General features: G+C 52.3%; 1 protein-coding gene across 3 annotated transcripts; it reads left to right on the top strand.

The window, feature by feature from the left end:
* The first annotated feature begins 2,425 nt into the window (after positions 1 to 2,425).
* Positions 2,426 to 11,473, top strand: C1QTNF6 (C1q and TNF related 6). Of its 3 annotated transcripts, none has more exons than XM_065645227.1 (3): positions 2,426 to 2,485; positions 6,724 to 6,961; positions 8,495 to 11,473. In XM_065645227.1, the coding sequence occupies exons 2-3, from the start codon at positions 6,730 to 6,732 to the stop codon at positions 9,040 to 9,042; spliced, it is 780 nt and encodes a 259-aa protein (XP_065501299.1). In that variant the 5' UTR covers positions 2,426 to 2,485; positions 6,724 to 6,729; the 3' UTR covers positions 9,043 to 11,473. The 3 variants fall into 3 exon arrangements, with proteins under 3 accessions (XP_065501299.1, XP_065501289.1, XP_065501309.1); XM_065645217.1 differs by lacking the exon at positions 2,426 to 2,485 and adding an exon at positions 5,444 to 5,499; XM_065645237.1 differs by lacking the exon at positions 2,426 to 2,485 and adding an exon at positions 5,676 to 5,733.
* Positions 11,474 to 12,607: the final 1,134 nt, after the last annotated feature.

Here is a 12,607-nt window from a genome sequence, read left to right as displayed (position 1 = left end):
CAGTCGGCAGCCGCCGGGCCGGCGGGCGGGGGGTGCGGGGAGCCGGGCGGGGAGCCGAGACGGGGGGGCATCCGGCGGGGAAACCGGGCGGGCGGGGAGCTGGGGGGGCGGGCAGCCGGGCGGGCTGCTGCAGCGCCGTGCCGGCTTGTCGCACACCTCCGCTTTTCCCGCTTGGAAGTGTCTCGGGTTTGAGGCAGCGCCGTGCCCGGAGGGGATGTTGCACCAGTGGTCCCAGCCACCTCTGCACACCCCACGGTGTGCTGACTGCAGGAAAAAGGGATATTGTCGGGACTTTAGTCGGGGCCCCTCTCTCCAACACCACTATCTTCTTGGAAATCTCACATTCACCATGCAGGTGCGTGGGTGTGGAGATCCATGCAGAGCCCTCCGTTGGACCCTCAGGCATAACAACAAGGCATCATACAGTTTCAGCAGAGATCTGTTGCTGTGAAAAGCACCGAGCTTTGCTGCACAGATATTGAACAATGCCTGTGCCCCGTGCCTTGAAGGTAGAGTGATGGACACGATTGTACTGAATCAAATGGCCATAGAACGTGGCAAGACTCTTGCCCTGCTGGCTGGTTTTAGGACCAGACTCAGGACAGTGCAACCAAGTGACAGTGGAACCTCTCTGCTTCAAACTGCCTTGGTGTCAGGGTGGTTCCCTCAGTGGGAAGTACCTGTCACAGATCCAAGAGCTTCTGTGAGCTCTTAAACACCAGCTTCCCCTCCTTCTTGCCACGAAGTGCTTGTTTCTTTGGTGAGAAAGCTCATGGACACCTCTGAAGAGAATTTTCTTTCCTTAACCACTGTCCACCTTTCTCAGCATTACTTGTGAGAGTTGAGATGCCTCCAGTAGTGACCTACTGCTGATAACTGCTCAGGGCAGGGCTAGGAGTATGTGTAGGAGATGGCAGCACAGGGGTAAAAACTCCTGGGTCTCCATAGAAGTGGATGGGACAAGAAGGCATTCAGATGCATTCAGATGCAGAGAAGCAGAAGGCTCAGCTGAAGGTTATTTTTAAGAACTGGTTCAAACAGGCTGCGATGTCACCTGGTATCTCCCACCCAGCCAAGCTGTTGGGCCTAGATGCTCACAAGGCAGCGAAGTCTTGCTGGTTGCAGTAGGATTAGCGCTCGTAGTCACTTGGCAGAGTTTGGGATGGATACTGGAGCAGCTTCTTGTCTCAGTGGTCTTGCAGGCAGGCTCACAAGGTGGGGTAGGAGATGGGACACTCAAGGTGGCAAAGCATCCTCTGGGGAGAGGGGCAGCCTGGGTGATGTGCCCTTAGCCGCAGGGTATCTCCAACTGACACAGCTCGTCAGTCAGTCTCTGATAGACTGTTCAGCTGTGTCTGGCAGACGTGTGGTGTCTCGGACTAGCTGTGGGGGCAGTGGGAAGTAGGACAGGTTCATGCTTTCATTCTCAGTGCTGGAGACTGCCAGGTCTAGCAACAGCTTTGCTCCAGCAATGAGTACAGGTGAACAGCTCTTCCAGCTGCTCCTCAGCCACGTGGCATTTCAGCAATGCAAAGCAAAAAAATGTAATGTCTTTGCCAGGCCTTGATCTCCGTGTGAGACAGTCCAGGCTGCCGAGCAGCCCACAGCAGAAATCCCTGCTGGCAAAAGTGCCCTCAAACTCAGCAGCAGCCTGCATAAAGCCAGGGAATGTGTTGTTCCTGGTTGATTCAGGCCCCACATGGGCACAAGTTATGAGAGAAATGTAGCCACGCAGCTGATGTCCAACAGGCCTGCCTGTCCTCAGAGACGTACAAGATATTCTAAGCCAGCAATTTCATACTGTGTTGGTGCTCTTGGGTAACAAGGGCTGGCTGTTACACAAGCCTCATGCACGGCCATGGAGCCCACAGGCTGGAAAATATTTGTCTTGCCAACCCCTTCTGCAGCCTGGTTGGAGATGATCAGCGATCCAAATATGGCTGAGGACCCACTGCTATTACAGGGTAACCTGGGGGCACCTGAAGCATAAAAGCTCACTGACACCTTTCCGTGTCTCAGGTGTCCCCCTTCCCACTTGCAGGTACTACGGAAGAGCAAGCTGAAGGGACTCGGCTGCGTTTGCGCAGTGATGGAGACGAAGAAAGCGCAGAGCAGTGCTGCCTATCACTTCCCGGCTCTCGAAACATGTGAGCTCTCTTTCCAAGGGTAGCGAAGGCAGTAGCCAAAAGCCTGAACTTTGCTTCCAGAAGGAATCAGCTGTTTAGTTGAGCAAATCATGATGCTGTGTGGGGCGGATGGAAGGCGGGAGAGAGAGCCAAGCTTGACACGGGCCAGAGCAGCGGGGGGAGGCACTCACGAAGGCCTTGGAGGCAGGATGGAAAAGACAGTAATTACATAAGAGCACTTGGCGAACATCTGGCTGGAGTCAGCTGGACCCTGCTGGCCCTCCCTCCCCGCGCTGCTACCCAGGAGCAGCTGAGGATACGGATAACCCAGCGTGGGACCCCTCCGGAGGGGAGCGGAGGTAAGAGGTCCTCTGCTTCCCCTCCCGGCTTGCCATGTTCTTGGAGAGTGGGGGCAGAGGGGTGGGGAAGAGGGGAAAGGGAAGGCAGCTGTGGTGGAGGAAAAGCAGCCAGGAAGGGGAAGAGAAGTGGCTGTTTCTCTGCCTTTTGTAGCAGACAATACCTTTGCTCTGGAGGTTTTGGTGAGAGAGGAGCCCTGGCAGGTGAGTGTGTGGGTGTTTGTGGGTGAAGCGCGTATGTGTGGATGTGTAGCGTGACAGGGGGTCCACATGTGCAGCAGGGGAGCTGAGCTGTACACAGGGGTGGAAAGGGGAGGAAATATCAAAGTCGTTTCCTTCCTTCTGTACCCATGGTAGAGAGGGTTAATAAGATGGAGGCAGTCACTGGGGGACAGCCAGGCTTTATCCTCCTACTTTGCCCTGTGGAGGTGTTTGCAGGAGAAGGGTTGGAAGTGTAGAAGGAGGATAAAGCAGCTGCTTTTGAGCAGGGATTGTTGCAGTCCAATCTGGCCAGAGCTTCCCTGGGCTCCCTCCAAGGCAGTGTGCAATGAGGGAGAGGGAAGACTGTTGAGCACACAAGGTGCCTTCAGGATTGGGTTGCACTTAAAAGCATGACTGACACAGGGTTATTGGATAGCATTCTCAAAACTCCGGTCTTTGAGCACTCGGCCATACAAGCCAAAACCTCCTGCAAATGTGGCTGCCCTGGCAAAATGTTGCTGGTACGGCCAGTTCCATTCAGGGAACTGGCAAAAGTGTCTTTTCTGGCATAAACTGCTGCCCAGCTGGACAATGCCACCAATCTTTGCCTGCTGGCTCCCTGTGGGTCCCTATTCAGCTCAGACAAGACATTAAATATGAAGTCCTGCTCGCTGTCCACTGTGAGCTGTTCTTGCATTCAGATGAGACAAAGGCAAAGCCCCCAGCTGATGAGATCCTCCATGAAGAGTGATTGCTTGGTTGTAAGCAACTCAGGAGTGCAGATGGAAATGTGAGATGGAAATGAGGACAACAGCCTCCCTGATACCTGTTCCCCTTGCAAAGGTAGAGGAGGGCAGACATGAGGGTGAGAGCTGCCAAAGGGGGTAATGTCATGCTTGGGAATAAGCCAGGCAGGAAAACCTGAGAGAGTGAGGCACTGTAACAGTGTTGATGGGACAGGGAGGAACTTTTTCTTCAATGTCAGCCTCTGAGTTTTCATGCACCCCAGAAAATTTATTGGCTTTCAATACTACTGTCAGCTGCTGAAATGCTTACAGTAGGCAGCAGGCAGGAATAGACAACACAACTGATCACAAAAAGCCACTTCTGTCAGCTGGCAAGGCTCCATTAGCAAGGAGTGTTGCCCTAACCTTTCACCCCTCATTTTCCAAAAGGGGAAACCGAGGCACGGGCCAGACACAGGAGACTTGCAATGAGTCTCATTGCATGTCAGTGTTGGAGCCCATCTAGGAACTCATGAGCACAGCAACGAATTTCTTGGTCCTCTTCCCGCCCCGGCTGGGAGGCATCTTCGCTCCATGTTCATTGAGCTCCAGGCTGACAGACAGCCTGAGAATATCTCCAGGCCTCCCTTCCCCCTTTCCTCCCTTCCCCCCAGCTTGCAGCACGTATTTTCCCAGAGCTTTCCGCTTGCTTCTCCAGTGGTTCTGGGGTCCTGCCAAACGCCAGCCACTCTCTGGGAAGCAGGGCCTCCCATTCCCAAACCAAACAAATGGGAGAAAGAAAACAAAAAAAAACAAGTCCAAGCACACGTAGACACACATAAAACCCTTCCCCCTTCAGAAACCTTGGAGCCTTCAGCTTCTCTCAGAAACTGCAGGAGGCACAGTGCTGACTTGGCACTTTGGACCCCAAAGGAGAAAGTTATTGCCCATCCTTCCTTCAGCCTCTCAAAGATACATATGTGCACCCCCACCAGGTACAAGTTCCCAAATCAGGTTTGCTGCAGGGTAAGACCCCCAAAATCCTCTCCCATCCCCTCTCCTTCTGCGGCATAAGGAAAGTCTCCTCTGTGTGTCCTCACACTCCTTCTCCCCACCAAAACACCCTCATTCCCAGGTTCTGGTGCAGCCACTTAGTGCTCACACCTACAGCACAAGTGTGTCTGCTTGGTGTCAGGCTGAGGGCAAAGATCAGGGCCAGGGTTTGCTCCTGATCCTCAGCTTTGCTGGCAGGCAGCTCCCTGCAGCGGGGCTGTGCTTCAGGCCAGGCACATTCCTCACATGCGATCTGCTCGGCCGGGGACCCGACCAGGGACGTGACCAGAGGATGACACACACGGAGTGCAAGGCTTGGGGCTCTGCCCAGGGAGAGGGGATGACCAGAGAGGGAAAAAAATGATGCTTCTCCCAATTGGCAGATGAGCCTGCTAGAAATCTCCTGCCTGGGGTGACAGGCTGCAGTGACGTGCAAAAGAAACTATGCAGGAAAGAATGGAAGATGAAGAAGTTTGAGGACTAAGAGTGGGACGGGCACAGCTGGAGAGAGAGGAGCGCCAGATGGGTTGAAGGCTAATGCATGGGAGAAGGGACTAATGCCAGGGAGTGAGGGCAGAGTGCTGCACCATCTCACCTGAAGGAAAGTCTGTCTCTTGCACCGATGCATCCCACCTGAGCATCTCAGCGTGGGACACTGCCCTGCTACCTACCCACCTTTTGCACAGGGTGCAGCAATCTGTGCTGCCTGCATTTTGCTGACCAGGGTTAGGCTGTTTGCAAGCGAAAAGGCAGTGGGGAAAAAAAAATAAGGAAAAGGCACTACCCAGGAAAGAGTTAAAGGTGCTGAAGCCCAAGCCGGTTTGCAATGGAGAGCGCCCAAGGCCAGGGAGGGAAAGGGAGGGAGAGGAGCGAGGAGGGAGCAGGTCCAAGCCCAGCTTGCCTCCCAGCCAGCAGCAGCAGTGCCTGTGCCAAGAACCAGCTTTCTTAAAGCCATGGGCCCGGGGGCCGGCTTTGCAGGCGGAGGGGAGCCCTCGAACAGGGGCTGGGAAGCGCAGAGGGGAGCCCTCAGCCTCCAGGGTGAGCTGCCACGCTGTGCTGGGGTGCAGGCAGAAGGAAGGGGGGCAGAGGCTGGGAAAGGGGCTTTCTTAGCTTGTTTGCGTGTCTGTCTTTCGTAAGCGCACTTCTCTGCAGGCTGCCTGCTCCGAGCTTTGCTTCCTACACCCTGTGCGGCGGAGCAGCTCCCCTCCAGTCTGTCTGCAAGGGCCTGGCACTGCTGCTGCTCTCAGAGGAGCCCACCGTCCCTTCGGGAAGGTGCTGGGGTTTGGCTGAGACCACGACTGAGCGCTGGTGGGAGGGGGGCTGAGGCACAGGGATGGATGGGGTTTGGTGGGGGGAAGGAGAGGGCTGAAGTTCCCAGCCCACAGGAGACTCATTAATGTTTATAAATATATAAAGAGTGGGTGTCACGAGGATGGAGCCAGGCTCTTCTCCGTGACAACCAACAGTGAGGCAAGGGGTAATGGGTTCAAGCTGGAACAAAAGAGATTCCACTTAAATATGAGAAGAAACTTCTTCTCAGTGAGGGTGACGGAACACTGGAACAGGCTGCCCAGGGAGGTTGTGGAGTCTCCTTCTCTGGAGACATTCAAAACCCGCCTGGACGCCTTCCTGTGTAACCTCATCTGGGTGTTCCTGCTCCGGCAGGGGGATTGGACTGGATGATCTTTTGAGGTCCCTTCCAATCCCTGACATTCTGTGATTCTATGATTCTGTGAAGGGCCCTCTGCAGAGAGATGCGGGTCAGACTCTGGCTGGGACAGGGGAGTTGTTGGGTTAGACTCCTGTGAAGAGTTGATACCGAGTGACTGGAGGACTGGAGAAGCTTCTTCAGCCCTCCCGTCAGATTCAGCAGCCTACCAGAGCATGCTTTTGCTAAAGGGACAGTGTGGTTTGCTGTGTCTCCTTCCTCTATCCCAGCTTGGGGACTGAATCTTCTAGTGGCTCCAGTGGTTTGCCTGGTGACAGGGTTTGACGGTCAGATCTTCTTCCAGGGTTGGCACTAGTCTCCATTGGTCTGGGCAGAAGGGCGTGAGGCATCCTCTTGGGTCATGCGGTTGCTACTCAGATTGCGGCCTTGAACCTCCAGAGACTGCAAACATGTAAACTCCCTACACAGGACAATGCCATTTTGTCCCACCCTCGGCTCCAGCCACAGAAAGATATTCTGTGGTGATCTCCGCTCCATCCTCTGTGTGCTCCCCTTCTTATACCTCACTCTGATGCTTCCTCATATCTTCCCAGGTCACCATGGACATAATCTACCTGCGCACACCCGTGGCCTTCCTTCTTCTCCCTCTTGTTGCGCTCGGGGCGCCCACTGATGAACCCAACGTCACAGAACCAGCCCCTGGTGCTTGCAAGCGGTGTTGTGACCCACTGGACTCTTCCACAGATGACCGACCACTCCCTCCCAGCCACCACCACTTGCCCTACCCAATGCCGGAGGTCCGTCCCTATATCAACATCACCATACTGAAGGGTAAGTGCCCGTCTTGGTCCTGGGATGCAAAGGTCTGCTTGGGAACAGGTGGCACTGTGGTGGAGGTGACAGTTGTACCGCTGGCATGCTGGTTAAGCTAACAGACTGCTAGATGCCATCCTGAAGAGTGTGTGCCCACACACACTGTGCCCAGGGTCTAGGTGTTTTGTGCTGTGATCATGAGTAGCCTGGGGAGGAGGGAGCCCAGTGCATACCCATGCTGTGACCTCTGTGTCTCAGGATGTCGCCTGCTACCAGCTCTTCCTCCCTGCTAGCACAGGAGTGGCCGTGTCAGCCTCTCACCAAGCTGGGAGGACACCTTCCATGCCTCAAACTTCCAGAGTCCTGTAGTGTGTGAGGGAAGGAGCAGTCTCTACCCAGCTGCAAAATAAGCAGGTTCAGAGGGTGGACATTGGCACTCGGGGAACCTTCTCCAGCTCCATGGGTCACATGTATTTCAGAGGAGGGCAAGGGGAAGCAGCATCTATTTGCAAGCACCTCCAGGCTAACTGGCAGTGACCGCCAGCTTGTTCCACCCTGCTGTGGCTGGCTTGGCTAATGGCAAAAGGTTCCTTATTTTAGACCAGCTCCTCCCTTCAGGGCTCCACTTTTAGCCTTTGCTGTGGGCAAAAGCCTGTTCCCAGCTGGATCCTGCTCCCACTCACTTATTGTTGCACTTTGGTTCCTCTGGACTAGCTGGGCAGATGTTGCCCCTTCCTTGCCCAGCCTGAAAATATCTGCAATCCATAAAAGCTCAGAAGTGTGTCCAGGGCAGACAGAGGCAGGGAGTTGCAGATAGTGCAGACATGTGCACCAGTAATTTTTCAAAACCACACAGGGAAAGGACTGGAGGAAATGAACAAGGCCCAAATTTGGGATGTTCTCACTTGTGCTGGAGACTGCTCTGACCCCCATTTTCTCTATATATACAAAGTACATCCTGGTGTGCATTCAGCCCAAATTATGCCAGTGTTGTCAAAGTACCAGCCCTCTAACTTGGACTGCACCATCTGCCAAGACCAAGTTGGATCTTTCCCCTCTGACCCACCTCATTGTCCCTCTCTAGTCATATTATCCCATGGCCATTAGCACTTCTTGTCCTTCTCCAGCCTACAGCAAGAACATGGTTCATACTATGTGGATATTTGGGTCGTGGGAGAGGTGTGTAGGAGGGCAGGGACTGTGGTGGAGGTAAAGGAGTGTGGTGGAAGAAGAAGAGGTCAAGACCCCCAGTGGTACTTTGCACTGCTGGGCTCCATCTCAGGCTGAAGTCTCCTAGGGACAGGTCCTAGTGCCTCCAGCAAGACCGTATCAGGTGGTGAGCAGGGTGTTTATAAGAGACCCCAGTTGCACCCAGAGCTGTGCTAGCTCCTGTCCCATGAAGCACAATGATATTGTGACCCTCAGGAATGTTCCTTCTTCTGGCATTGCTCCATCCTTGAGCAATCCTCTGCCTCCTCATTGGCCTTTCTCTCAGCCACTTCCGTGTCTCTGGTATCACACAGGAATTCTGTCCTCTGCTTCCTCTTTTAGGAGAGAAAGGAGACCGAGGAGAGCCTGGGATGCCAGGAAAATGGGGCAAAGAAGGACCACGAGGCGAGCGGGGTGCCCAGGGCCCGAAAGGCAGTAAAGGACAGATGGGTACAGCAGGAGACCCCTGCAAGCACCAGTACGCTGCGTTCTCCGTTGGTCGCAAGAAAGCGCTGCATAGCAGTGAGGGCTACCAGGTCTTGATCTTCGACACTGTGTTTGTCAACCTCTACAGCCACTTCGACATGTTCAACGGCAAATTCTACTGCTATGTAGGTGGACTTTACTATTTCAGCCTCAACGTCCACACCTGGAACTTCAAGGAGACCTACATGCACATCATGCACAACGAAGAAGAGGCAGTCATCTTGTATGCCCAACCCAGTGACCGCAGCATTATGCAGAGCCAGAGCCTCATGCTGGAGCTCCAGGAAAATGATGAGATCTGGGTGAGGCTCTACAAGCGGGAGCGGGAGAATGCCATTTACAGTGATGATGTTGATGTGTACATCACCTTCAACGGGTACCTGGTCAAGCCCAGCCTTGACTAACTGCCTCTCTTCCTCCTTCGGGCCTCTTTGGCCTTTTCCTTCTTCCTCTCTCTCTCTTTACTGCCCGCAACCACTGCAAATCACTTGGAAATGGGCCTGTCAAGTCTCAGGCACTGAGTGTGAAACTTGCCACACTGGCTCCCACCTCATGCTCTCTTGTAGCCAGGCCTATATCTGTCCACTTACAGCGTGACACTACCATCTCTCGCCCCCTCACCTGATGACCCCAACTTAGGTTGTTGGCTTCTTCTAAATCTGCCAAAAAACTGTGCCTGGCATTTAGGGTCCTAGAGGAGAAGGAAAGCTAAAATGCTTTCCTGGGGATGCATCCCTTCTTGGGGTTTCATACACAAGGGACTCCTGGAGAAAGGGTTAAAAAGTCCCTGCCACCCAGGTGCATCCTGGCTCCTCTCTGTTCCAACTAGACATGCCAGTTTTGCAGCCCACAACATGGCCCTAATGTCACCTCTCACACCTGTAGTCTGGAGAGCAGACTGGGGTCTGATGGCCTCCTGTAGCACAAGGAAGGTGTAGGAGCAGTGAGAGATGATACTGTCTTCCCAAAAAGCAGACTGTCGGCCTTCTGAAGTGTGTTCATTGACTTTCCTTAGACACCCTTCTGTTTGGCTGTAAAATCTGGGCCTGGTGGGGTTGTCTGCTGTGCCAGCTCTAGTTCTTCAACAAGATTAAGGCCAGACACTCAGCCAGACCCTTCAGAGGCATCCATCATTGAATCAGTAGAGCCCACCACTCTGTTCCCACTGTGGACCATAAGTACAGAATGAGAGAGAGAGCAACAACTCTACAAAACCTCCCTCCCAAACCTCCCATGCAGTGCTACTTGGTCGTGGCTCCCCGGCTCTGGGAAGCTAGTCCAGACAGTGAACCCAAATCTGCTGTCTTTGGCAGGGGTGCACCTGTCCATTGGTGTCAGCAGCCATCCCTAACACTCACTGATGTGAGGGGAGAGCCAGGGCTGGGCCCTGGCTCCCGTGTGCCATTACGCTGGTCTTCCTGAAGGTGGTTCTCCCATGCTGGTATTGAGCGACTGCTGTTGCAGGACCTGAGCCAGAGGCTGCAAGGGCAGTTGCAGTTAAATCTGTTCCAAACCTGGGCAGGTTGGCTCCTTCCTACCTCTGTGATGGAAAAGACAGAGAGGTGAGATTACAGCACCATGGCACAGGGTTAAAAGCTTCCCTGCCACATGCTCCGTGCCCTTTTCTGGCAATCTCATCAGAGCAGCTGAGAAAGGCATGTGGCTAAAACAAACCCTTGCTCTTCTTGTCAGGCTGGAGATGTCGCAGTGGGAAAGGAATGCCAGGGGTAGGATTTGTACTGGCCTCACATTGCTCTCACTCACATCCCTCTGGGGTTGCTGCGGTCCTGGGGAGAGCAGATGAGGCTGACTCAGTACTTTGGGAAACCTACTTCCACATGTTGTGATGCTCCTGTAAACAGCAGTGCCAAGAGTTGTCCCTTTTTTGAGTCTCAGGGCAGGACAAGTAGGGGAAACTGTGTTTCTCCTCTGCCCATCACTGATGATGAAGTCTTCTGCCTTACCTAGCTTCTGCAGTCTCATGATTAGCCATGGTCTCTGCCTATAGCACCTGGGACTACCAGAACTCTCCCATAGGAGATACACATCAGATTATTATATGAGACTAGGTCTGGTACACTCAGCCCAGGATGGTGAAGGCACAGGGATTCAGGCTAGATACTAAATATGAGCTTGAGAGAACTGCAGGACATTTTCTCTCTTGCCCTGTTTACTTACCCTCCCTGCTTTGCTAATGAAGCTGTACAGACTGGAATGAGTTTCAGGCACTTTCTGCCCTGGATCCTCCCCACCATGGTCACTGAGGCAATGAGTATAAAAACAAGGTTTCACTGAGGCAAAGCTGGATTTTTTCCTGGGAAATGTGATGATGGGATCATGAGAACTAAAGGAGACTTGAGTTTTATCCCCTCAATTAGCAGATCAAGTGTGTGGAATTGCTCAGAGAGGATTTCAGGCAGTAGAGGCGATGCTCAGGACAGAACCCCTTTCTCCTTTTCTCAACAGGTTGCAAACTCAGATATTGTCTCTTTACAATGTGTAGCACCCCTGTGTCTCCCTGATGAGAAGCAAGCCTCTCTTTACACTGAATATCTCCAGAAACAAGCTCCCTTCTTCCTCCTTTTCTATTTGGTGTTTGAATGCCAGTGATAGATATCATGTGCAACCCATGAGCAGCCAGATGGTGCCTGATGCACATGAAAGGGGAGGGTAGGGGAGACCAAAGGGTATGTTTAACAGGCTTCTTGGTGCTAAACAAGATGTCAATCCCTTGGTGCTAAGTCAGATTTCAGGAGTATTGGATGCTTTCTGGAAGGTGTAGTAGGCTGAGTTGTAATGTACTGTGGAATTAATGGTGCTTTATGTTACAAAACCAAACTCCAAAAACTTTTGTGTATATATATATTATTTTTTCCAGTGGTATTAAACTTTTTTCCCTGGTTGTTTTGCACTTAAGTCTGCTTTTCCCTCCAACCTGTTCCTTCTGGCTGTGGTTATCATCAAATAGTGTCATGGAGAAGACACTGACCTGAAAGAGACAGGTACAAGGTCTAACTCAGCTCTGAAACTTCCCTGGGCAATCCTTGGCAATCTTCTGTCTGTTTCCTTCATGGAGAGCCATAACCTTAAATCTATGTACTACTTTGACACTTCTAATTATGACAACCCTCTTCTCCCTGCAGGGAAAATTTTACACAAATTCAAAGAAGGATTCTTTGGAAATTATCAAAACAAAAGAAGGCAAAACAGTACCTTGTAGGATTAGTTTTCAAGTACTTCACTAAGTCTATTGAGAAGGCTGGGCTAATGCTGGACTTCTTTTAAGAGGGATCTGACCCTTTATCTTGTGAAAATTTGAGTACATCCTTGTATCATGTAGTTAGTAAGCATGTGTGTTTTCCCTGTGGTGTTTCTATTTTCTCTGCCAAGATGTAAAAGCCAGCAAGTACGAATGTAAAGGGGCATTAAACTGTTGACTAGACACTTGTGTTTGCTAACAAGGGGATGGGTGGCAGTTCCAGAGTTTAGCTGGCCACAAATTTTTGGAAGACCTGTGTGTGATGGGAAAGGTTTGAGGTTCAGGTCAGAGGTGGAAAACAAGAGTAGATGCCCATATAGGACCTTCTGTTTTGAATTTAATTATCTTCACACAGCTTCTCCTGTGTTTTGATGTGTACCAGGCACTACATTTGGCAAGGAGTGGAAAACATAATCATACAACATCCTTACAGGCCACTTTGTGTTGGGCCCAGAGCTAGGGCTATATATATCCCACTAAATGCGATACTCTGACACGTCGGACCGCAGCCTTCTTTAGGTTTTTTATTTACTTCTGAGGAACCAGATAGAAATGTGTCCTCAGGAAGTGCAGGGGTTGCGCTTGTGCATGTTCCTGGCCCGTTGAGGTGAGATGCTGGTAGATTGGAGGTACTTTTGTCACACTTGCAAAAGGTGAGGAGTGAGGGAGGAGCGGAAATGTGTAGCCCGGATCTTCTAGAAGAGTTTTCT

This window comes from Caloenas nicobarica, chromosome 1, assembly GCF_036013445.1.
Source record: "Caloenas nicobarica isolate bCalNic1 chromosome 1, bCalNic1.hap1, whole genome shotgun sequence".
Classification (NCBI taxonomy): Eukaryota; Metazoa; Chordata; class Aves; order Columbiformes; family Columbidae; genus Caloenas; species Caloenas nicobarica.
Note: the sequence above shows the minus strand (reverse complement) of the source record. Positions and strands in the feature narration are given on the sequence as shown.

What these genes read in the sequence shown, in the direction of transcription:
- C1QTNF6 (XM_065645227.1), top strand. Translation starts at nt 6,730, where the DNA reads ATGGACATAATCTACCTGCGCACACCCGTGGCCTTCCTTCTTCTCCCT. An exon ending in CAACATCACCATACTGAAGG is followed by an intron (nt 6,962 to 8,494) that starts GTAAGTGCCCGT and finishes TTCCTCTTTTAG; the next exon opens with GAGAGAAAGGAGACCGAGGA.